Raw genomic sequence first — 26,888 nt, forward strand, 5'->3', positions numbered from 1 at the left:
AGTGGATGGATGGATGGAGTGGATGGAGTGGATGGATGGATGGAGTGTGGATGGAGTGGATGGATGGATTGACTGGATGGAGTGGATGGATGGATTGATTGACTGGATGGAGCGGATGGATGGATGGAGTGGATGGATTGATTGACTGGATGGAGTGGATGGATTGATTGACTGGATGGAGTGGATGGATGGATGGATTAGATGGATGGATTGATTGACTGGATGGAGTGGATGGATTGATTGACTGGATGGATTGATTGACTGGATGGAGTGGATGGATGGATGGATTGACTGGATGGAGTGGATGGATGGATTGATTGACTGGATGGAGTGGATGATGGATGGATGGATGGATGGATGGATGGATGGATGGATGGATGGATGGAGTGGATGGATGGATTAGATGGATGGATTGATTGACTGAATGGGGTGGATGGATGGATGGAGTGGATGGATTGATTGACTGGATGGAGTGGATGGATGGATTAGATGGATGGATGGATGGATGGATTGACTGGATGGATGGATGGATGGAGTGGATGGATGGATTAGATGGATGGAGTGGATGGATGGATTAGATGGATGGATGGATTGATTGACTGGATGGAGTGGATGGATGATTAGATGGATGGATTAGATGGATGGAGTGGATGGATGGATGGAGTGGATGGATGGATTAGATGGATGGAGTGGATGGATGAATGGAGTGGATGGATTGATTGACTGGATGGAGTGGATGGATGGAGTGGATGGAGTGGATGGATGGAGTGGATGGATGGAGTGGATGGATGAATGGAGTGGATGAATGGAGTGGATATATGGAGTGGATGGATGGAGTGGATGGATGGAGTGGATGGATGGATGGATGGAGTGTATGGATTGATTGACTGGATGGAGTGGATGGATGGAGTGGATGGATGGATGGATGGAGTGGATGGATGGAGTGGATGGATGGATGGAGTGGATGGATGGAGTGGATGGATGGAGTGGATGGATGGAGTGGATGGATGGATGGAGTGGATGGATGGATGGAGTGGATGGATGGAGTGGATGGATGAATGGATTGGATGGATGGAGTGGATGGATTGATTGACTGGATGGAGTGGATGGATGGAGTGGATGGATGAATGGAGTGGATGGATTGATTGTCTGGATGGAGTGGATGGATGGAGTGGATGGATGGATGGATGAAGTGGATGGATGGATGGAGTGGATGGATGGAGTGGATGGATGGAGTGGATGGATGGATGGAGTGGAGGGATGGATGGAGTGGATGGATGGAGTGGATGGATGGTGTGGATGGATGGATGGAGTGGATGGATGGAGTGGATGGATGAATGGATGTATTGTTGGAGTGGATGGATTGATTGACTGGATGGAGTGGATGGATGGAGTGGATGGATGAATGGAGTGGATGGATTGATTGACTGGATGGAGTGGATGGATGGAGTGGATGGATGGATGGAGTGGATGGATGGATGGAGTGGATGGATTGATTGACTGGATGGAGTGGATGGATGGCGTGGATGGATGGATGGAGTGGATGGATGAATGGAGTGGATGGATTGATTGACTGGATGGAGTGGATGGATGGATGGAGTGGATGGATGGATGGAGTGGATGGATGGATGGATGGATTAGATGGATGGAGTGGATGGATTAGGTGGATGGATTGATTGACTGGATGGAGTGGATGGATTAGGTGGAAGGATTGATTGACTGGATGGAGTGGATGGATTAGGTGGATGGATTGATTGACTGGATGGATGGATGGATGTACAACACACATGTTTTCTGTAATATTCATTTCTGCCACACCTGGGAGAGTGTTAGATATAATTATCAACAAGGGATCTTCAATTAAAACATGGAAAAAACTACACAAATAAAACTCACACAAATAAAAACCACCCTCAAACCCACCTCTTAGAATAAGTTTACTAATGCTGGAATGCTGACCATATTATCATTACCTTCTGAAGTCTACATTATTGATGGGACTTTAATACTGATGATTATTTTCCCTTAGTAGAGTGGAAGAATACCACAGCATTTTTTTATACCATACTAGATGTAGGGCACTGGTTGGGATGGGAAAAACTCCGAGGACGATCTATTCTGAAACCCATCAAACATCAGGTGAGCTATATTCTGGCTCTATCTGCAATTTGAGTAAAGCATGTACCATCAAACAATCTCATTCAGCAGAAATGAAAGATGCATATACGTTTGTACCAGAATCTATTTTCCTTTGGATCAAATGAATGTGCCAAACAAAACACCTTGGTCTTGTAGGTTACAATGATGTTTATGTTACTAGACTACTAGACAACAAGAGGTTTTCATATACATTTACATGGATGCACATACAGGCCATGCCAGAGGAAAAAGAATCGGGGCTGTATAATATAGGGTCTTCTCCAGATGGACAAAAATGGTACTTTTCAAGGTATTGCCCCCTCTATAGTTTTCGATAGGGTTTCTTCTTGTAGTGATTCTGCTAGTCACCAGCATAGAAGTAATTCCTGACTGAACTCCAGACTAACAAAACTAAAGACTTGTGGCATCGGATTGAGGAACCTTTTTTATTTTACTCATGTCCACATGGATATGAATATGAAAATGGATGGATGGATGTGTGGATGGATGGAGGATGGGTGGGTGGTGGGTGGATAGATGGATGGACAGGTAGATGGATGGATGGATGGGTAGATGGATGGATGGATGGATGGTGGGTGGATGGATGGATGGGTGTGTGGATGGATGGATGGTGGGTGGGTGGTGGGTGGATAGATGGATGGACAGGTAGATGGATGGATGGATGGGTAGATGGAAGGATGGGTAGATGGATGGATGGATGGGTGTGTGGATGGATGGATGGACAGGTAGATGGATGAATGGATGGTGGGTGGGTGGTGGGTGGATAGATGGATGGACAGGTAGATAGATGGATGGACGGGTAGATGGATGGATGGATGGTGGATGGGTGGTGGGTGGATAGATGGATGGACAGGTAGATAGATGGATGGACGGGTAGATGGATGGATGGATGGGTAGATGGATGGATGGGTGTGTGGATCGATGGATGGACAGGTAGATGGATGGATGGATGGATGGACAGGTAGATGGATGGATGGATGGTGGGTGGATGTCTGGATGGTGGGTGGATAGATGGATGGTGGGTGGATGGTGGGTGGATGGATGGATGGTGGGTGGATGGATGGATGGATGGATGGATGGATGGATGGGTAGATGGATGGATGGATGGTGGGTGGATGGATGGATGGTGGGTGGATAGATGGATGGTGGGTTGATGGATGGATGGATGGGTGTGTGGATGGATGGATGGGTGTGTGGATGGATGGATGGGTGTGTGGATGGATGGATGGACAGGTAGATGGATGGATGGATGGGTAGATAGATGGATGGATGGTGGGTGGATGGATGGATGGATGGACAGGTAGATGGATGGATGGTGGGTGGATGGATGGATGGGTGTGTGGATGGATGGATGGACAGGTAGATGGATGGATGGATGGACAGGTAAATGGATGGATGGATGGTGGGTGGATGGATGGATGGTGGGTGGATAGATGGTGGGTGGATGGTGGGTGGATGGATGGATGGATGGGTGTGTGGATGGATGGATGGACAGGTAGATGGATGGATGGATGGGTAGATGGATGGATGGATGGTGGGTGGATGGATGGATGGACAGGTAGATGGATGGATGGGTAGATGGATGGTGGGTGGATGGATGGATGGATGGATGGGTGTGTGGATGGATGGATGGACAGGTAGATGGATGGATGGATGGGTAGATGGATGGATGGATGGTGGGTGGATGGATGGATGGTGGGTGGATAGATGGATGGTGGGTGGATGGATGGATGGTGGGTAGATAAATGGATCAATGGATGTATGGTGGGTGGATGGATGGATGGATGATGGGTGGATAGATGGATGGATGGATGGATGGTGGGTGGATGGATGGATGGTGGGTGGATGGATGGATGGATGGATGGATGGATGGATGGATGGATGGATGGATGTTGGGTGGATGGATGGATGGGGTGGGTGGATAGATGGATGGACAGGTAGATGGATGAATGGATGGGTAGATGGATGGATGGATGGTGGGTGGATGGATGGATGGGTGTGTGGATGGATGGATGGTGGGTGGGTGGTGGGTGGATAGATGGATGGACAGGTAGATGGATGGATGGATGGATGGATGGGTAGATGGATGGATGGATGGTGGGTGGATGGATGGATGGGTGTGTGGATGGATGGATGGTGGGTGGGTGGATAGATGGGTGGACAGGTAGATGGATGGATGGACGGGTAGATGGATAGATGGATGGGTAGATGGATGGATGGATGGGTGTGTGGATGGATGGATGGTGGGTGGATGGATGAATGGTTGTGTGGATGGATGGATGGATGGTGGGTGGGTGGTGGGTGGATAGATGGATGGACAGGTAGATGGATGGATGGATGGGTAGATGGATGGATGGGTGCGTGGACAGGGTTAGATGTATACAGTATAGGTGTGTGGGTTTGGTGGGTGGATGGTTAGATGGATGGTGGGTGGATGGATGGATGAGTGTGTGGGTTTGGTGGGTGGACAGGGTTAGATGTATACAGTATAGGTGTGTGGGTTTGGTGGGTGGATAGTTAGATGGATGGAGGGTGGATGGATGCGTGTGGGTTTGGTGGGTGTAAAGATGGATGGATGGTGGGTGGGTGGGTGGATGGTTCGGTGCATGGGTTTGGTGGGTGGATGGATGCATGGGTTTGGTAGCTGGATGGATGGATGGGTGGGTTTAGTGGGTAGATGGATGGGTGCATGAGTTTGGTGGGTAGATAGATGGATGGGTTTGGTGGGGTGATGGATGGATGGGTGCATGGGTTTGGTGGGTGAATGAGTGTGTCGATATGGTGGGTAGATGGATGGATGTGTAGGTTTGGTGGGTGGATGGGTGTGTGGGTTTGGTGGGTAGATGGATGGATGGGTGTGTGGGTTTGGTGAGTGGACGGGTAGATGGATGGATGGGTGCATGGGTTTGGTTGGTGGATGGGTGTGTGGATTTGGTGGGTAGATGGATAGATGGGTGTGTGGGTTTGGTGAGTGGATGGGTAGATGGATGGATGGGTGCATGCTTTTGGTGGGTGGATGGGTGTGTAGGTATGGTGGGTGGATGGAAGGATGGGTGGGTTTGGTGGATGGATGGATGGGTGGGTTTGGTGGGGGATGGATGGATGTATGTTTGCAAAAAAATCAATTTTCAGCCAGAGCGCTACATATAATTGTAAACAAGAGATCTGTGAATAAAAATGAAAAAAACAAACAAACAAAAAATCCCACCTCTCAGTTTATTAATGTTGGAATGTTGCCCATATTATTATTTCCTCAGAAGACTACAATATAGATGATTATTTTCCAAGAGTAGAATGGAAGAATACCACAGCCTTTTTTGTACCATACTAGATGTAGGACACTGGTTGGGATGGGAAAATCCCAAAGGCAATCCATTCTGGAACCAACCAAGCATGAAGCAAGCTATATTCTGGCCCTATCTGCAGTTCGAGTAAAGCACATACCATCAGTCTCTCATTCAGCAGGCATCAAATATGCATATACCAGAATCTGTTTTCCTTTGGATAAAAATTAAGTAGATCATGGACATCTCAATGTGCCTTGGTCTTGTAGGATACATTAACATTAGGTTCTTGTTAAAAGACAATAAAAAGTGTTCAGATTTATATGGATGCATGTGGGCCAAACCAAAGAGAAAAACAAAACAACCCAGGTAACTGTAATAGAGGTCTTCTGCTGATGGACTAAAAAACAATTTCAGGGTATCATCCCCCTCTATAGTCATGGTGAAGAATATGACTACAGACTCAACTGAAAGCCTCAATAACACACTTTATGTACATGCGGTGTGGAAGGATGTTTTATTTAATGACACATTCAGCACATTTTATTTTTCGTTATATGGCGTCGGACATATGGTTAAGGACCACGCAGATATTGAGAGAGGAAAACCACTGTTGCCACTTCATGGCTACTCTTTTCAATTAGCAGCATGGGATCTTTTATATGCACCATCCCACAAACAGGATAGCACATACCACAGCCTTTGATAAACCAGTCATGGTGCACTGGATGGAGCAAAAACAGCCCAATGCGCAAACCGACAGGGATCAATCCCAAAATGATCGTGCATCAAGCGAGCACTTTACCACGTCCGGCCCCCTACATGCGGAGGAAAGTCCAAACCATAAATACCAATATGTGCCTAATTATTACTCCATTAATACTTAAGGTCCTTGGGAGATTTTCAAAGGACACAAAGTTACAGGTTATAAATGGACATTGGAGAATGCTTAGCACATGTACAGTCGCTGGTGTTTCTTACGAAACCCAGGACATTTACATACAGTTTGCCAGCTGGGTGTAACATGGTAAGATAGAGGAACAATAAGATATTTTGATGAAGATGGAGTAAAAAGATAAAGATTGTTTTGTTTAACGACACCACTAGAGCACATTGATGTATGATGAAGATGAGAGCCTGGATATTTAAAAAATGTTTCCACATGTTTTAACTATATTTTCAGAATGGATTAAAGATTTAGATAAAATAACTTATGAATACATGTTTAGGACCCGCAGAGTATTTGAAAGTAGATCATCCTGTAGTGACATTTGTTTGAATTTCAGGTATTTAAATATTTTCAGCCTTAAACACAATAACAAGGAAAGTGGGGACAAAATGGCACTTGCACCCCCCACCCCACCCATTATGCAGCCCGTCTCCACTCTGGTTATTGGAGGCTGAGTATGACAATGTCATATTAGATAAGCTCACTTTGATCTAAAGGTCTAGCAAGTTAATAAATAATACAACAAACAACGATGTAAAAAGCATATATTTTATATAAAATAATATATGTACATGCACAGATATAAATAATAAATATATTTATATACCCTTTGTATACACAATAATATAACATGTAATATGAAACTGAAAGCCCACCAGTCTGTTAAAAGGCAATCCTTAATGTAAAAGTAAACATATCTATGACAGCCATAAAAAAAAAAAAATTACATATCACAGAAAATTGTCCGAACGTCTTTGTAAGAATCTTGATAAAATTAAAGCACAATTTGATTAATGAACAATTTAATAACTGCAAAACTTCAACAAATATTTCAGACACTATTATGTTCAACATTAAAATTTACTTTAAAATAAATCAATTCGGGTTAGGTAAGTCAAATCAATATGGTTTAGGGAGGGGAAGAGCAATGGTTAATATTAAACATAAACAAAAAAACACAATCCATAAAAGCTACTATAATGACAATCCTTTTGTCAAATTATATCCATTTGGTGTGTACATTTTCAAACCTTGTTTAACAAAAACAGAAATTTTACAAAATCACTTGTAAACACATCAAATTCAGTTCAGTCAGACCTCAAAGAAGATACTTAAACAATATTTAAAATAACAATTGTGGCAACCATATTTGTTAAATTTGTATTGTAAGCACCTGCTGGAATTACCATGATTATATTTAAACATGCATTTAATTTATCTTAATTCAACTAGTTGAAGAAATAAAATGTACATGTATAAACATATTTTTAGAAATTCATTTCATAAGCCAAAGTAACGAAACATCTGGCAAAACATTTCATATAAGATCCATAAGTGAAGTGAAATAAGGAAAACCTCCCAAATTAAAAGAAACCAACCAACCCACCCCCAGAAACCCCCAAACCTCCCCCCACAAAACAACAACAAACAAACAAAACAAAACAAAACAAAACAAACCCTCCATCCACTCCCAACTTAAAAAAACATTTTCATTAAAATTCAGGTTTTGATAGGTTATTAAAAAAAATTAAAATATGCTTCACAATCTATCCCAAGTGTAAAAAAACCCAAACCATATTGAAATAGGTATTTATGTAGACCTTCGGATCTCATAGAAACAATCATTACTGGTAGTGTGTCAGCAAAAATCTGGGACTGAAAATCTATTGCTCATTATCATGTAATACATGTAAACCCACCTTTACCATGAATACCAAAAACTAATTTCCAGTGCTCATGGGGTACTAAACTGAAAAACTGTTTCATATAAAAAAAAATTAATCCTGATTACTTAAACAAAGATAAACCATAATAGAAGATTTCAGTGTATATCAATGAGTATTACACAAGTCACATGTCAAAAACAGTCCACGGTGTTATATAGAGAGGCACAAGATAAATCACAAAAGTGTTAAACAAAATCATGGTAAACCTTCATTAAAGGAATTACTGGCATTGCTTTTAACACTGGTGTAGGAAGATGCCAAAAAGAGGGGGAGGGGTGGGGCACACATACACACCCACACATTTATTTATTTATCAATTTTTGACTGTCATTTAGGGCAATATCAGGTTTTATGGACTGAAGACATTGATACTGACAGAGGCCAATGGCTGAGATCAATATAAATTTCTTTGGGCCATAAAACCATATTGCCCGAAATATGGTCAATAATTGTTTTATTACATAATGACATCCAAAAGACTCAATATATTTCTGTTTTGTTTATCAGAATCGAAATAGGCTGATACAAATTTATAATATATAAGAAATGTGGGGGGAGGGTTATCACATGCCCCCTTGTGCCCCCCCCCCTGCTTCCTACACCAGTATTCCACTGTAAATTGTTAAAGCTGTGCTGCCAGTCTATTATATTTTTGACTAATACAGCCTTTTTAATGACTAAAATAACATTATATCAAGATAAAAATGTATTTAATATGTAAATGTGTCATTAAAGGGGTTATATTGGTCAGAGACATCTTAACAGTGACAGAAAAATTGGGACAGTCTTCTTTAAAAAGAGATGAATAAAACAGAAAGAGTGTGGTAATTACATAGTCAATCAATTCCAGAAAATGGCAATCAAATATATATGAATTACTGTCCAGGGGCGGATTATGTTTTAGGTAAGGGGGGGGGGGGGGGGGGGGTGTTTCGAAACAATATGTAAATGTTTATAATTTGATATCATAAATTTTACGTGGACATCAATTTAGATCTACGTGGTGGGGTTGGGTTTTTTTTTTAGCTGGGGGGGGGGGGGGGGGGGGGGGGGGGGGGTCCGTGCAACTGGGAAACCCACATAATCTGCCCTTGCTGTCATATAAAATAGGAAGGTGACCATCCTGCAGTGCCGACCGACCCCACCCCATGTTGGCATAACGCTCAACCTGTGTCAAGCATCATGAATGATTAGTAAAACAAAATATTAATTTAATAAATTAAATTCAACTGAAAAAGCTGAATGACATTTTTAAAAATTGCATCTCTCTCCTATAATGTACCTGGCACCTATCCCATGATGCACCTGACATCCATTTCCATTTCAACTTATTCTCGTGCTTATATCCAATTAAGCTATCTAGGCTGTCTGTCCATGACAGTGGGTTAGTTGTTAGTGGTCAGTGAGAGAGAAGAGGGTGTAATGCTCTTACATCTACCCACTGAGTCGTTAAAACTCACTCTGGGTGGGAGCCGGTACCAGGCTGCGAACCCTGTACCTACCAGCCGGTACCTGACATCCATTCCATGTCTATATAAAATGATACAATTTTATTTGTTTAAATTAGATCTCTGATGTTAAAAGGGTTTGTGTATTTAGATATATAGGTGTTATAGGCCTACTATCATTGTATAAACATCAATGTTAACATTTTTAACGTCAATTAATTCACAAAATAACTGGCTTCATATTATAGTACATGTTTAGGAAATATAGGTAATAAATACAGTACCAAAGAGAAATGTTTAACAGAATTATTTTTCCATGAAATTTGAAAAACATATCAGAATTTTCTTACTTGTCATGAATAAACTCATCTATATATTCTAACACTTCTAAAACAAAATTCAAAATGTTAGTGAGATCTTTTTTTTTAAGCATGTAAAGGTAAAATATTTCAAAGTTTTCTCCATAACATCACATATAAACAATACATCTTTGTGATCAATACTGGCTACATGAAACTGGCAATCTATCTTTAGGAAGCACAAATTCACCAATGCAGACATCAAGTGATAAAAACACTTTTCTATTAGCAAGTATACAGTTTGAAAACATAACATTATACACACAGAACTAAAATTACTTTGACATTGCACATCTTCAAAACTGTAATCTATCTCTACTATGTAGATAGGATTTCTGTACATAGGGAACATTCAACAATTACATAATGCTCTGGAGAGGGGTGGAGGTGTTAGGGGAGGTGTCACAAAACATTGGAGAAAACTTGGGTGTTTTTTCTCTTTTATAGAGACATCACCTGTCCTCAAACTAGTGCATATTCCCCTAAAGATAGTAGTCTGGTTCCAACATCCCAAAAGCGCTGTGGGATGGCCTAAAATTCTTCTACTGTGCACCCCTTCCTGTTCGGTCACGTGACTTTAACTTCCTTCTTTTTCCTTCCCTCTTGTGGTTCGTATGTCTGTCCTTTCACTCTGTCTTAATCTGAGTTTGAGGACAGGTGATGTTGAAAAGAAATATGGGGGACAAAAGGCTATGTTAGTCGAGATTTGAAATATTTTCAAAACAATGTCATTTTCAGGGCTCCAAACTCACCAAAAAAAAGGTGGCCCAAAAAATAATAATGGATGTTGGCAAATTAAGGTAAGCGAACCATGAACTATGATTTTAACGTGGAATAAATATATGCAATACAAATATTAATAGTGGCTCATATGTTACAGCTCTAAAGACGATCGCCCAAACAATATTATTTCTGCAATTAACGCCATTATTTTTTAATATTTAAGTTGCCCAAACAGGACATTGGTCGCATTTGGAAACCTGGCCAAAGGCCGTTTCGAGCCCTGCATTTTTCTTCATAACTTTAATCACGATGGTCATGACCAATTTATTTGTATCACAGATACCTTTTATGCAATATTTATTAACCATTATGTAAAATGCCTGTGCAATGCACCCCACGGCTCTGTCTATAATATCATTCCAGCACAGATTCTGTCCCAGGTCAGATCACTGGCTATTCAGAGACCTGACCCGGGATAGACATTCCTGAAATCTTAGTGGTATAGGGGCATGCTAAAATACTCAAAACTCGAAGTCCAGCACAGATGGTTAATGCCAAAGAAATTTTTAAAAAATACAAACAGTAAACACAATAATTTTGGTTATGTCGTGATCATGAAAGGATGGAAGGTAATTTTAGTGGCTTTATCTTAACAAAACATTATGAGGGAGGGTACAAAAACAGCCAGATTTTTTCATGACATAATTGTAAACCAGCCCTTATGGTGAAAGGGTTTCTTGTACAAAAACAGCCAGATTTTTCATGACCTAATTATTAAATAGCTCTTATGGTGAAAGGGTTTCTTGTACAAAAACAGCCAGATTTTTCATGACCTAATTGTTAAATAGCCCTTATGGTGAAAGGGTTTCTTGTACAAAAACAGCCAGATTTTTCATGACCTAATTGTTAAATAGCCCTTATGGTGAAAGGGTTTCTTGTACAAAAACAGCCAGATTTTTCATGACCTAATTGTTAAATAGCCCTTATGGTGAAAGGGTTTCTTGTATTAAACAGCCAGATTTTTCATGACCTAATTGTTAAATAGCCCTTATGGTGAAAGGGTTTCTTGTACAAAAACAGCCAGATTTTTCATGACCTAATTGTTAAATAGCCCTTATGGTGAAAGGGTTTCTTGTACAAAAACAGCCAGATTTTTCATGACTAATTGTTACCCTGTTATATACTGGTATTAGTTGCAAGTTGCAACATGATTAATATGACTTCTGATCTGTCATTCAAAACAAACTACTGCTGATCCTGCCTATTTGAGATAGGACCTTAAAAAGTCATTGTAGCTGATGTTGCCATCCACCTTTGTATCGTAGTAATACAAGAGATCAAAGAACTCGGCCTCAGTCAGGTTGGCGTTGAACTGCCTCAGTACTTGTCGGAAGTCTATCGAGCGAACAGTCCCCGTGCCCAGGGAGTCAAGTTTTCGCAGTTCCCTTCTCATCTCTTTCCAGTTCTGCATCACACACTCCTTCAGTCTCAGTCTGGCATCATTTCTCAGGTGTAGGTCATCTCCGGTATGGGTCTGCTAAAGAGTTGAAGAATAATTTCAAAGCAAAAAAAATATATATTACTTCAAAATTTTAATAATTCTACATTGATGCATCAAAATGTTTGGTGATGTTTAGTACTAGCATGAAAGAGTTTAAGGTAATTAGAGAAACTGTAACCAAATTTTAACCAAACAAGAACCCAATCTTAATCTTTAAAAAAGAAAGAAAAACAAAGGCTAAAATTCTGCAAATGCATCATAAAATATAACCCCAAGGTATTAGAAAAAGTCCGTAAATCCAGGGGACAAAAGATAAGCCTAGGTAGGTAACTAGTTTAAAGGGACATTCCTGAGTTTGCTGCAATTTTTAAGATGTTATCGACTAACAGAGACTTTTTAACGATTGTAATTATATATCAAATATATTTTTCTGCATAACATATTAGTGGCTGTATATTAAACATGTTTCTGATCGTTCTAATATTTGTACTAGGTTAAATTTCATTTTATTTCTTAAAATACATTTTTTCGTATGTACAAAATTATTTGAACACAAAATTCAGTTTAGGCTTCTTACAAATATTAAGATGACCAGAAACACATTGAATATACAGACACTGATATTCTAAACAAGAAAATATATTTAATAAGTAACTTTCATCGTAGAACTATTTAATTTTTGGGAAACATCTTATAAGGCAGCAAACTCAGGAATGTCCCTTTAAGGTGTTCATATACCACTAGGGTTTAGAACACACACATTCCGAGTCCAACCTCCGATAAGATCGGGGGCCCGACTCGGGACAGGAATCAGATATGCCTAAACAAATACCTCTGAGACCATCTGTAAATTCTTACATGTTAATAATTAGAAATGAAGTTATCAACTTCATGGTTTGGCTGATGCTCTGATAACCTGACATATGAACAGGTATAAAGAATAAACAATACAAAGTGAAAGAGACAAGAAATGTATATAAACACTTTTATTAAAAGTGTATTTATTGCAGGCAAATGGATTAAATTGATCACCATTTGGTTTTATAATTTCAAACTTTAAATATCTATCAGTTAGTACCATTCATAAATTTTATGAAAGCACTGGTCAGCTTGACGGGTGGGTGAATACTTGCAGCTTACGAACTATATAATGGCGAATATTTGCAAACGCAAATGTACGCGTAGTTTAATGCCCACCTTTGATGGGAATTTTGGCTAATTAGTTAATTAATTATTCAGTGTTTTGTATCAGTATGATGTTGTTTAAAATAAACGGCCATTTTTCAATTCAATATGTGTAATGTTTTTATTTAGAGAAAATTCCCACCTAAACGAGCTCACTGGGTTGGTTCGAATGACAGTTGTCCTGCTACAAATAAACACTCTTATTAAAAGTGTATTTGTTGCAGGCAAATGGATTAAATTGATCACCATTAAGTTTTATAATTTCAAACTTTAAATATCCATCGGTTAGTACCATTCCTAAATTTCTATGAAAGTACTGGTCAGCTTGACCAATGAAATTACAGTTACAGCTGTATGCAGCATGCCATCAGACCAAACATCGAAGACGAAAGAAATACTAGTGAAGAAACACCCACCCACCTCCCCTTTTACCTAAATCATGAGAACAAATCATGCTATGTAGTTTTATTGTATTACATATATATGCATACATGTATAGATATTCTATCAGATCGAATATGCAGGTCTGTGACATGTTTTATGTATGGCGGTAGTTTAATGCCCACCTTTGATGGGAATTTTGGTTAATTAGTTAATTAATTATTCAATGTTTTGTATCAGTATGATATTGTTTAAAATAAACGGCCATTTTCAATTCAATATGTGTATATTTTGGAGAGGGTTCTTTTCATTTCTGACAGTTTGAGAAATAATTAACTATAATTTTTTTGTCTCTTTCACTTTGTATTGTTTGTTCTTTATACCTGTTCATATGTCGGGTTATCAGAGCATTAGCCAAACCATGAAGGTGTTAATTATTTCTCAAACTGTCAGAAATGAAAAGAACCCTCTCCAAAATATATACATGTGTAGTTACAGTGAAACCGCTCTAAATCAGACACCCTTGGAACCAAGACAAATGTCCGGTTTTAAGAGGGATCCGGTTTAGAGAGGTTTTTAGAAAGAGACTGTAAGACGTCCCGTTTTGAGGGAATTCCGGTTTACAGAGGGTCCGGTCTTGAGAGGTTTCACTTTAGTATGTGAGGAAATGAAATGTTGTAATGTTTATTGTAAGTGTAAAGTTTAACAAACATTGACTGAAAAATAACATAAAAATTAATGTAACCACTAACCCACAGACCAGAGGCCTAATTCACAAAGGTCTCTTAGGCTCTGCTAGACAACAAAGCATCCTCTTTGCAAGACTTTTAGCATTGCACTGCGAGATCGCAAAGTTGCGAGATGTTAGTGAATTAGGCCGCTGGACAGACAGCTCACATAGCCGAGGAGTGTGCCCAGGACATCATGCTTGAACCGTGTACGTGGATACAAGCATGAAAGTTAGTTAAAATGAATGATATACATCAACTATGATAAAGTTACAATTACTTGAAGAATTCTAAGCATGATAAAGGTTAATGAAAATGTTTGTTATGTTTAAGGACACCACTAGAGCACATTGATTTATTAATCATCGGCTAATGGATGTTAAACATTTGGTAATTCTGACACAGGAAACCTGCTACATTTTTCCATTAGAAGCAAGGAATCTTTTACATGCACTATCCTACAGACAGGATAGCACATACCACAACCTTTGATATGCCTGTTGTGGTGCACTAGCTGGAACGAGAAAGGTTAATGAAAATGACAAAAACTGAAAAACATCTCATATTATACGAACCATGACATTGGGTGGCTGCTTCCTCCTCAGCAGGAGGCTACCATCAGTATTCTCCCTCGTTTTCAACGTCAGGATGAAATGGCGAAGGAAGTCGGGGTAACAGAAACGACCATTTTCATGAATATCATACTTGGTGATGATATTTTCAAAATCTTCAGGGGACATATGCACTCCATACTGACGCATTAAGTCTAAAAAATAAGATAAAAAAGGGCTATAGCTAGGATTTGTTTTGTTTTTTGGTGAGAGGTGGGGGCAGATGAATTCTTGGAACGAAAATGCATGGAAGGTGCATAGATTTTGTAATCTAGAAGCTGTGAAACACCATTTTGCAACCATTTCAAGCAGGTTGCATACTTAAAACGTCAATATCAATAACCAATAATTTTGTTTTGTTTTAGCCCTCACTCCCCACTAGCTACAGCCTTGTAAAATTAATTAATGTAAAATACTTTCTAAAACATAACACCCATGTAAAATCTGAATGACAAAGCCATTATTTTTGTTTATGCTTCTTATTGTGGTTGTAACATTTGGGGAAGTGTTCTTTATGTTTAAGCTGCATACCAGCTATCTATCACAGATGTTTGATTAAAAATGGTTTCCGATATCCAAAAGCAGTCTAACATTACAACTACAGGTATCTCAAAATCCCTTTTAAAGTTGACTGTGTACCAAACATTCAAAAGTCTGTAAAATGCATCAACATTAATCATAAAGTACAAATGATAATGATACTGTTATACTGTAATCAATTTAACTGCCGTAATGGTGTAAACCACATAAATTCAACCATTACCTCTAAAGTCGTAAATACTGATAGTTCCCGTGTTTTCTCCATCATACTTTCGACACATGTACTGAATATCTTTCCACTTGCGAAACACAACATCCTTCAGTTTTATCTCAGCACTGTCTGCATTAACGAGGGGTGTGGAAGCGCGAGACATCGCTCTAGACTGCATGGTCAAGGGACGAGACATATCCATCTAAAAAGTGTAACAAGAATTCCCTGAAATTAAATGTCTCGCCTACTATAAAGCAAATTTCAGTGCACTGTGATGAACATCTATACATGCAACTATAAACCAAGTTTTACTGACCTAGGACTTATAGTTTCTGAGAAACTGATCTAAACGTTAACATTTAACACAAAAGTTGATGCAGTCGCTGCTGAAAATGTAATACCTATCAGAGGCAGATCTAGGGGGGTCCCAGGGGCCTGGTCCCCTCCCTAGATTTTGCGATAGTTATAATTTTATTATATATTAATTTTCATTTTTTTATGATCCCCATCCAAACCTCCCCTAAAGTTCCCTTGGCATTCCACCTGATGTCACTGGGGCCCACCTAAATGGATTTTCTGGAGCCGCCACTGCCTATATAAATACATTTCTGTTACATTCGTTACAATATAATGTCATCCCATTGGTCCAGACGTAGTAATGGGTGTTTGTTAATTTTTCGATGAATGTAAAAATTACGTTGTCAGGGAACATCATATCTGATGATGTCATTTTATATGGGAAAGTTGTATTATTGAGTATTATTGTTAAAGCATGAAGTTTTAGTGTTATTATTAGCAAGTATGATTCAAATTTAAGTATAAGTATTCTCTGTTATTTCTTTTACATTCATCTGGGTATGAACAAAACAAATCATCTGCAAACTTATGTGAGAATGGTTCGCCAATTTACAGTTTGCAGGTTATTTTTTTGGTTCATAGCCCGATGAAGGTAAAAGAAATAACAAACCATCCTTATACCTTGCCATTTTACTTCTATTAAAACCAAGTCTTTGTCTAAAACCATCCACTTTTAAAAAAACACACTACACAAAGTTAAAACTTGACGTTTTGTCTGTATAATACAGACGTTTTCAAGAGTATGAGGAGAAACCGAAAACTCACAGGTATAAAAGGTGTAGTGTAACAAGTGTGCTTGGTTAAAACTCAGGTATAGTTAACCAGTCAATAAAACTACAGAGGTATCAGACCATAAGCTAAGATTAAAACAAAAGTCTTCTAAAAAGATGAGACAAAAACATATTATAGAAATATAGGCTGAATTTAGAAAGCCTGTTTTCGTCTTACATGCTTATTACTAATTAACATTATATTTACCATGCTTAAACACCTGCATTTAAGAAAAACAGGAAAGCTTAGAAAATTTGGAATTAAAACTTTTAATAATTTTTTACCCTGGATAGTGATCTCTGTGACATTGATGTCTGTGGCCGCCCGGGTAACCGAGGTGATACATGATTGACGTTTGACTTGACAATGCGAGAAGAATCTGTAACGTTGGGGTTCGAGTCACAGTACATCAGCAGGAATTCATGGTAGTTGAGATTACCAAACGCATTCACTGGAAGTGTCAACCATAGGTTTTCAAACTGGAAAAAGAAAAGCACAAACATAAACATAAACCTGCTAATTGCTTAGTTAAATTTCTCCATACCAGATATTATATGTTATATATTTGATATACTATATGTGTACAGTAATGTATGTAATTGAACCATATTGTAAGGCAATGTGCTTTTCAAATTCTCACATTGTGACTAGAGATAATAAATATTTTAAAATAATAATAATAAGAAGAAGTCATAAACCTGTGGTTGTGGAACATATTTTACTATACTGGTGTGACATTAATTATTGTGTATTTATAATATAAAATGCATGGAGATGCTAGTGTGATATTATTGTGTATTTACATTTTAAAAACATGGAGATAATTCTATTGGTGTAATATTATTGTGTATTTACATTTTAAAAACATGGAGATAACTCTACTGGTGTAATATTATTGTGTATTTACATTTAAAAAACATGGAGATAACTACTGGTGTAATATTGTGTATTTATATTTTTAAAACATGGAGATAACTCTACTGGTGTAATATTATTGTGTATTTATATTTTTAAAACATGGAGGTAACTCTACTGGTATTATTGTGTATTTACATAAAATACATGAATATTACTATATTGTAAGTTAACTTATGTTCATGAAATGTCAAGTTAAGAAAAACCTTATTTTAAGTTTTAAACAATTATAAATTCTTCTAACTACAACTGGTTTATATTAACCATGTACCGTATTTGACCGGAAATTAGCCCATGTCTTTGAATAAGCCCCCCTCCATTTTGATAGCATTTAAGAAATTAGGCCCTCATTCGTAAATAAGCCCACCCCCAACTTCGTCACCTTATAAATAACACAAAACTGCAAGTTTGCCCAAAGTTCATTTAAAAGGTCATACCTCCTGCAAATAATTAAACACACAAATGTAACACAATATTTTACCACCAGTGAGATTTAGTAGTCTAACAGTAACAGTGTGTAACATTGTTTTCAATTTCATGCCTGCAGTATTTCTTTGAAGTACCCAAACCCAAGTCTGAACTAAAACCAATGTCTATTTTTACCACCACACTGTGTCCGCAGTTAATGCTAATTAGGCAAATACCTTATTCTGATTGGCTAAGAACAATGGCCTAGATTGACAATTCTTTGTAGTGTAAGCTGGCTGCCTGTCAGAAACGTGTGTATACACTATGAGTTTGTTGTTTTAAGTCTTCTCAGCATTAAATTTTGAATGTAAATAAACATCACTGGTAAGTAATTGTAACATAGAAGGTGCATTTCTGATAATTAGATACTAGTAAAAAAAATAAAAATAATAATAAACTATTATTTATTAATAACAAATGGAACACTAATTAATAGATGTGCTACTGGATGTTTTTCATTTTTTTCCTAGTTCATTTAATTATTATTTATTTTAATTATTAGTTTTTTTGTGTTTTTTACAACAAAACTGGCCCCTTGTCTGGGAATAAGCCCACCCCATGCTAAGCTTACAATGAGTTGTCTTGGCCCCCTGGGCTAATTTCCGGTCAAATACGGTAAGGGATTTAATCCATTTGGAGATAACCACTGTGCATGTAAACTTGTACAGTATATGAAACAAGCAGTTTATATGTTTATTTCACCATTTTGGATTTAATGTGGACTGTAAAACACTATTCATTTATGTCAACCATGGTTTTCAATATAATATCATATGCTGTTTTGAATAGTTACCTGTTCATCAGTTAGTCTGAAGATAAACTTATTTAAAGTATCACGAAACTGGTCTTTCGGGACAACACCAATCTGGGCATAATCCAACTCTGCGAACGCATTCGACAGACTGACATAGTGGGCCTGGATGGATTCTTGTAACCTCTCTTGCACTTCGTCAATAGTCATAAGCTGAGGCTTGTTCATTAGCCATCTCGTAGAATCCTGGCCAAAAAAATTGCAGTTGCCAAGATGATAAAATTATCACAGACAATATACTTGATTTATTTCTTTTTTCTGTCAATAACACTCATATAGACACTTCTAATAATAAATTAAAATAAGACTAGCCATTAAACTTGTAATGTAATTTTTCTCCTTTTTTATCTTTTTTTTTCCAATGAAGATCAATAAAAAAAAGTATTTACGAATTTGTATTATATTAAATTTAAAATGGTATCTAGCTAATTTGTGTTGTTTAAATATATTTTTAATATACACTGGTGGCACCTAAGTCTGCACACCTAAGCATTTGTGTTATATTTTAAAGTTAAAATCTTTCTTTAAAAATATTTCTTTCACCGCCACAGTACTATGGAACAATAAACATGTTACTACTGAAAGTTTTTTTAGTGGCAGCCCCCTGTATTTACTGGTCTGCATGATTGCACATAAATCTGTGCAGCAAACATTAAAACAACCACTTCTGTCGCTAAAGTTCAAAGAAACAACAACAGGTAATGGATCCGACTTTTTGTAAGTTCTGGACAACAAACACTTTCTATTATAGTCGTTTCAGGAAAATTTCGATTATTCAAATGAGATAAATATAAATAATGTTCTATGCTCCTTAGTTTGGTTAACACAAAATGACAATATAAAAAAAAGGCCAATGTAAACATTTATGATCATTATTCAACAAAAGTTGTCTGTTATTTACTGTATAAATGAGCACAAATAGTGTTTGTTAGAAATATAGGACAATCAATGATAATTTTGAAACAGACTATAGCTAAAAATAGGCCATGTTGTAAGCTTTATAGTCTGAGCAGCCATAGTGGTTGTATTGTGTCACTTGGAGGGAAATTCAAAGTATGCTTGGATGTTTACGTTAACAGATAAACTAAAACATTGATTTCATTTATGGATTCATAAATTACAATAAGGTATGTATTGAAGCTTCTATGTAAACTTGTGTAGGTTGATATACAAGGTTGATCATAACAGCGGTGACAGACACGTGGTGACAGGTGATACAAAAACACGTTGATCGAGACTGGTGAAAGTATACTTTTAGTGCATTAATTCATAGGTTTTTTTCAATCAAATTGTTATTTACCAGTTTTATACATATATTCACAATCAAGATGTATTGTTTTAATAATTGTTTTATGAATTAAATTAACGTTTTTTTGGGGTTTTTTACAAACATACCCCAACACTTGTTTCAAGACGTAATGTAATGTAATTAACATGCGCAGACTTTTGTACAACAGACTAATGTAATATGAGTGTATTCATTAATAATCTAACTAAAAGAAGTTTAGCATCATCTGTTGATTATGCAACCTGTTCACAATAACCGACTTAAAGGGACAGACCCTAGTTTCAGCCCGTGAAAATTAACACTATGTTTAGTTAATCTACAAACCTGTAACACATTTGAATAAAGTTACAATTGAGTGAAACATGAGTCTATGACTTTGTAATGGTGAAATACCCTCTAAAAATAGACTAAAACGCGACTCCATAACTGTTACTTCTCAGACGCAGTGTGTTTTTATAAATATGAGAAATGCATTTTGTGATATTAAAAACACCAGGATGACCAAAAACACTTCGTATGTACAGAAATTGATAATCTAAACAATAAAATCTAAGTAAAGTATGATTTAAGTTATTAAAAACAGTTATAATAGTAAAAAAAATATGTGCTAGTGTTTAAAAACTAGGGTGTGTCCCTTTAAAAAAAAAATTTATCATTGTTATTCACTGTAACATCATTACATCTGAGTTCACACAATACTCAGTTTTGTTTTATAATTGTTTTAATTACGTCTTTGCAAATGGTTTATATGAAATACTGACCTCCAACTCTACCGAAACGAACTGCTCCATGAACAAAGCATAGTCTACTTGACCATCTACGAGAATCCTGAGCATCCCCTTCAGATGTTTCCACTGAGCATCTGTAAGCTGAAAACAAAACATGTCCAGAATCCGCCGGAAGTCGGCCATCGGTAATGCGCCACACTGGTTCCTGTCAAAGGCTGCAAATGCCTGAAATATTAGCAAAGAAATTATAAAAGCATGTTAAATTATAATGGTTACATCACATATCGAACATTATATGGGTCTCGTAATGTTTGGTTTGTTTCCATAAGACAACTGTTCAAGCATGCCTGTCATGGTGTATGCTACAACAGCTTGTTCTGAATGTGCATGTAAAACCATATGTCCATGACTATGCCTGTCACCAGAGGCGTTGGAACTGGGGTGGCAGGGGCGGCGACCGCTGCCCTAATATTTGGACCAAAAAACCCAAAAACTTCTATAATTTTGTTGGTGTTTTGCTACAAAAATGTGTATGAGATACCTACCAAAGTTGCCTGTTAAATGCTAGAGAATGCAGGAAATGGCATCTAGAATTAAAAAAAATTCACTCCCCCAGCACTCGCTCGCTTCGTTCGGGTCAACATTTGCCTCCCCAATATTAATTTGCTTCCGACGCCTCTGGTTACAGACACAACCTTGGACTTTGCCAGAGTTTTGATCAAGACAGTATAGCTCATTAGTTTTACAAACAAATAATTATTGGTTACGGTACCTATGACACAACAGATGATTTTAGCCAATCACTGGCTGTTGGGACATTTGTACCAGTTCAGTGGGACAGGGGGAAATGTACAAATGTCAACAGGTCAGGTTATGTATGAAAAGAAAAATAATAACTTGATATAACACTGGATTTCCCAAATTAAGATTATCTGTACGACTATTTTATTAATATTAAACAGTGTATTAACCCACTGTAATTCATTAAAGAATTAAAATAACATATTAACAGAATTAAAACCCTCAAATCTCCATTTCTTATAAATGCACATTTTCTGGGGAACATGCTTGCTCAAGACATTATTTACCTAAGCCTTCAATGGATTCAAGCATAGGTCAAAGAGTTGATTGAGTGACAAACATTAAAAATATAACTGACAAAAGCATCAGATCACAAAATATTTATTTATTAAAAATATTAGTTTATCCTGCCAATAGTATCAGATCTGAAAATATTATTAACAATATTAGTTTACCCTGCCAAGAATATCAGATCTCAAAAATATTATAAAACTATTGTTACCCTTCCAATATCAGATCTAAAACCTATTATTTAAAATTATTAGTTAACCCTTTCAATAGCAATAGATCCAAACATGTTCCTAAACATATTAGTTAACCCTCACCAGCATAACCACAACATGTGTAAAAGTGGGAATTAACAGTCTCTTAGACTCTTAGTGAATGCCTCCAACCCCCTACCCCACCCCACCCCTCCCAAATATAAAATCACAGCTATGCAAATAGCATTTGGGCCCAGATTTTTGAAGCTATCTCAGTACTATGACATCGTAAAACCATTATAGGGTATGGCATGTGTTGTTGTGACGTCATAACTTACGACAGTTTTACATAGCACTAAGATAATGTCGAAAATATGTAGCCAGATCTAAAATATTATAAAAAATATTACAATAATTATTTTACCCTGCCAATAGCATCAGATTGTGCCATCAGTTGATCACGCAATTTAGTCTGAGCATCTTCTGGACTGAGATTTGGATAGGTTTCAATCTGGACATCCTTTGTTCGCTTTCCATATCTGGAAGCTCTGCCATCATCAAATGCCTTCAAGAACTTCTCATAGTTCAGCTGACTCTTTTTTGTGTGCAGACCAATCCTGAACAATTTCAAGAACTAAACTTAAGCACTGACTATTGGTTAACGTTTGTTTTGTTTAACTATACCACTAAAGCCTGGGCTTCTAGAATATTTTATAAAATTCACTAGCCATAGGATCAGTGATTTAAAAAATTTACTAGCCACAATTAAAAGTTCACTAGTCCTACATTATTTTAAGTTAATACAGTTTTACTAAATAATATTAGTAATAAACAAATATGTCACCTAAAGAGGGAGATACTAGATAGAACTTTAAAACACTAACATTGAGGGGTTGGGGTGGGGGAAGGATATTCATATTTACAAAATAGACTACACTGCAACATTTAACCAAAAATATTCACTAGCCATTGGGCATGGCAATAGTAGTTATTTACTAGCCCAACATTGAATATCACTAGCCTTGGGAGTGGGGCTACAATAATCTAGAAGCCCTGAGAGCATATTGATTGATTAATCATGGGCTACTGGATGTTAAACATGTGGTAATTTTTTACATGTAGTCTTAGAGGAAACCGGTTAAGATTCTTTCATTAACAACACTTTGATTTACCAGGCATGAGGCACTAGCTGGAATGGGAAATAATCAAATCAGAGACAGTGTAATAGTGTGAGTTGCCAGCGCCCAGGGCAAGGCAAGTATTGCACCCCCTAACCAGTGCAGTGGACCGTTAGCACTCCCTGAGTCCCTTCCACCAGTCTAGAATTTTGCGCCCAGGGCAACCGCCCTGGTGGCCCGACCCACACTACGTCACTGCACAAAGAATGGCTTCATCAAGGTCGTTTGACTCTACAACCCAAGCACCTCAGGTGACCACTCTACACACTGAGCTAGATACCAACCTTTAACCCTCGATAATAAAAATAGAATAATTAAAAATCATATCATTTTTAATATAAAAGCAAGTTAATTGGATATCTGCTCATTTCAAACACTTGAAATGGTGAACTTTTTTTTTTAGTATAAGTATAAGAAAAAAAGCCACCTGTCTAATAAACGGAAGAACTCCTCATCACTAATAAAGAAATTGAGATTGAAGAGAACTTTCTGGATCTCCCTCACAGACAAATATCCACGTTTTTTGGTGTCGTATTTCTGGAAAGCCTTGTAGAAATCTTCAAACTTTTCAACCATCTTTTCCCTGAAATAAAATAACAGTATCAACAGCACTGGCATAGGAAGCGGGGGACAAGGTGGGCATGTGCTTTGTAACAGCAGCAAATTCTGTGTGTGTCCCCACACTATTTGGCACTTTCCTATTCCCATGAACAGGACTTATTAAATTCAAAATTTGCTCACTCTAAAAAGGGGTCATGCCAAAATAATTTGAATAAACTATTTTGGTTTGCATAATCATGTTTTTGGACATGTATTATTAGGACTGATCATTCAGTACATTTTACACCAATGGTAACTTGGAAATAACAAATAAAACTGCATGACTGGTGTTCGAACGAAACGAATGGCACTGCAGATGGTGGAGAACTCAACAAAAGAGAAGATTAACATTTAGATTTCAAAGGTAAAACAAAAATGTTATGGCATCAAATTAAAACAATTTATGATTATGTGTAATTGGATATATACATATACAGATCGTCTCCTCCGGTATCCCTTGGTTGATTTTGGTTTCCATTCCACAACATATACGATGTATTTGTTATGCATTTATAATATACATTATAGAAAATCAGGCGCGGATTCAGGCAGGAGACCAAGGGGCCTGGGCCCCCACCCCCTATTTATGGTCAAACAATATATGTTACAGAATACACCAAAAATGCAAACTTATCCCGACCATCTGTCAAGGATCTGGGGCCCCTCTATTAAAAAATCCTGTATCCGTGCCTGAAAATAAATTTAATTTAATAGTAAGTATGAGTGGGGGTTTTTAAGTACCGTAAATCATTGAATGCCTTGATTAGAGGCTGGATCTCGAAAAAAAATACAGGCCTGCTTTGAATAGAAGCCTGCCTTCTATAAAGACCAACTTCTGCTATTGTAGCTTTGTTTAAATTCCATGTTATACACCGTCATTTCAAAAGCTTACAACCACATGGCGAGAACAGGAAATGAGAAGGTTTTTTTTATTTCTCAGTGAGGTAAGAGGTTTCCTAATGAACAAAAAAAAGCTTGGATGCCTACAATAGAATATAATATTACAATAAGACTATGTTAGAAAATTGGTCTCAGAGCATCATGAAACAAAAGAAGAAGCCTAAGCTTCTATTCAAGGAATTAAGATATGTAAAAAAAAAAAACATGAATATTTACCGTAGTTGTTTCTCAATCCACTCAGCAGTCATTCCTGTCCCTAGATTTGCTTGTTTCAGAGTTATCTGCTCATGCATGATGCGCTGCGTCTTGCTGTGTTCAATCAAAGCTTTGCAACTACCGCCAATTATATCCTCACTAACCCCAACATCAGCTGGGGCGTAGTCTTCAGCTCCAATATTCTCGAGAAAGTTTTGATGGGAAATGTAGCCTTTATTTTCCCTATCATATCTGATGGATGGAAAAATACATGACACACAAATTCAATAAGTAAATTTATTAAAACAGATATTTTTACTGAAAGGAAAAAGGTTATGATCTCTTTGTGTTTATGAGATAAATGTTTAGCAAAATAATCAGAAGTAAACACTGTTACTTAACTGAATACACATGCATGTTATGTACATCTTTATAAAAGGCGACAAAAATTTACAATTATAACATAAGAAACATAGATATCATCAAAATAAACAGAAGGTCATATAAAACATTTATATAGTTACATTTTCTAACTACTGCTCCGATGAATACAATGTAGCTGAATATTGTGGAAGGAGTGCTCCAAGGTCACCAACTCACAATGTAATTAATCAGGCCCGTAGGAACGACTTTGGGGGGGGGGGGGGGGGGGGGCACCGACAGATCGGGTACAAACTCTATATCAGATTTTGCTTACAATGGCAAACATTAATGTGATAAAAAAAAAGGCTCACATGTGCGCCCCCCCCCCCCCCCCCCCCCCACACCCCCCCCCCCCCCCCAGTTCCTACGGGCCTGTTAATTATAGTACAAATATAGCAAGGTGTTATTTCTACATACACTTAATATGTGCATCTGCAATACATATATATATATATATATATATATAAACATAGGACACAATAACACATACATGTTCTCATGCATATAAGTGAGATTTTAAAATATAGCACTAAATTCAATAAACTCAATCTGTTCAACTGGTGTTTACCTTGCCCACAGTTTCTTGAACTCTTCATTGGTGATGGGAATCAAGAATTTTTTTAACAAGAGTCCCAGGTCTTGTTTTGTGATAATACCTTGACTCTTGTTGTGCATGCCTAAAAATGCCTAAAACAAACAACAAAATACACCAAGTGATGCGGTGCAGAAATACACAAGCAACTACTATACAATACATATATAATTATGTATATAGCTGTGTGAGATATAAATAGCTTTTCTCTTACATTCATATAATTAACATGATATTAATACATGCACTTCAACCATTTTCACCCATCTATGGTGGTCCCATTGGACTATTTCTCATTCCAGCTAGTGCTCCACAACTATTGTCCGAACCAAATTGTTGACAATTACGAAAAATTACTCTCCTACCTTTAATTGCCGTTAGATTTCCTCTAAAAATGTAGAGGGTTTCCTCTCTAAGACTATATGTTAAAATTACCAAATGTTTGACATCCAATAACCGATGATTAATAAATCAATGTGGTCTAGTGGTGTCGTTATACAAAACAAACTTGAACTTAAACACTTTTCTATTCAGAATTTTTCATTGTGAGATGAAAGTGCTCGACTGACACA

General features: G+C 37.4%; 1 protein-coding gene across 1 annotated transcript in view; it reads right to left on the bottom strand.

Moving 5' to 3' along the window:
• Positions 1-9,169: 9,169 nt before the first annotated feature.
• Positions 9,170-26,888, bottom strand: part of LOC121370313 (EF-hand calcium-binding domain-containing protein 6-like) — a 45,138-nt gene continuing 27,419 nt past the window's right edge. Inside the window, exons 21-30 of the mRNA XM_041495454.1 lie at positions 26,293-26,411; positions 25,323-25,553; positions 24,034-24,189; positions 22,853-23,045; positions 21,179-21,370; positions 19,112-19,315; positions 17,220-17,414; positions 15,820-16,009; positions 15,021-15,211; positions 9,170-12,187 (exon numbers count right to left, since the gene is read on the bottom strand). Coding sequence (XP_041351388.1) covers positions 11,912-12,187; positions 15,021-15,211; positions 15,820-16,009; positions 17,220-17,414; positions 19,112-19,315; positions 21,179-21,370; positions 22,853-23,045; positions 24,034-24,189; positions 25,323-25,553; positions 26,293-26,411 — 1,947 coding nt within the window. The 3' untranslated portion in view covers positions 9,170-11,911. The remainder of the gene's footprint in view (positions 12,188-15,020; positions 15,212-15,819; positions 16,010-17,219; positions 17,415-19,111; positions 19,316-21,178; positions 21,371-22,852; positions 23,046-24,033; positions 24,190-25,322; positions 25,554-26,292; positions 26,412-26,888) is intronic.

Source organism: Gigantopelta aegis, chromosome 4 (genome assembly GCF_016097555.1).
Source record: "Gigantopelta aegis isolate Gae_Host chromosome 4, Gae_host_genome, whole genome shotgun sequence".
Lineage (NCBI taxonomy): Eukaryota > Metazoa > Mollusca > Gastropoda > Neomphalida > Peltospiridae > Gigantopelta > Gigantopelta aegis.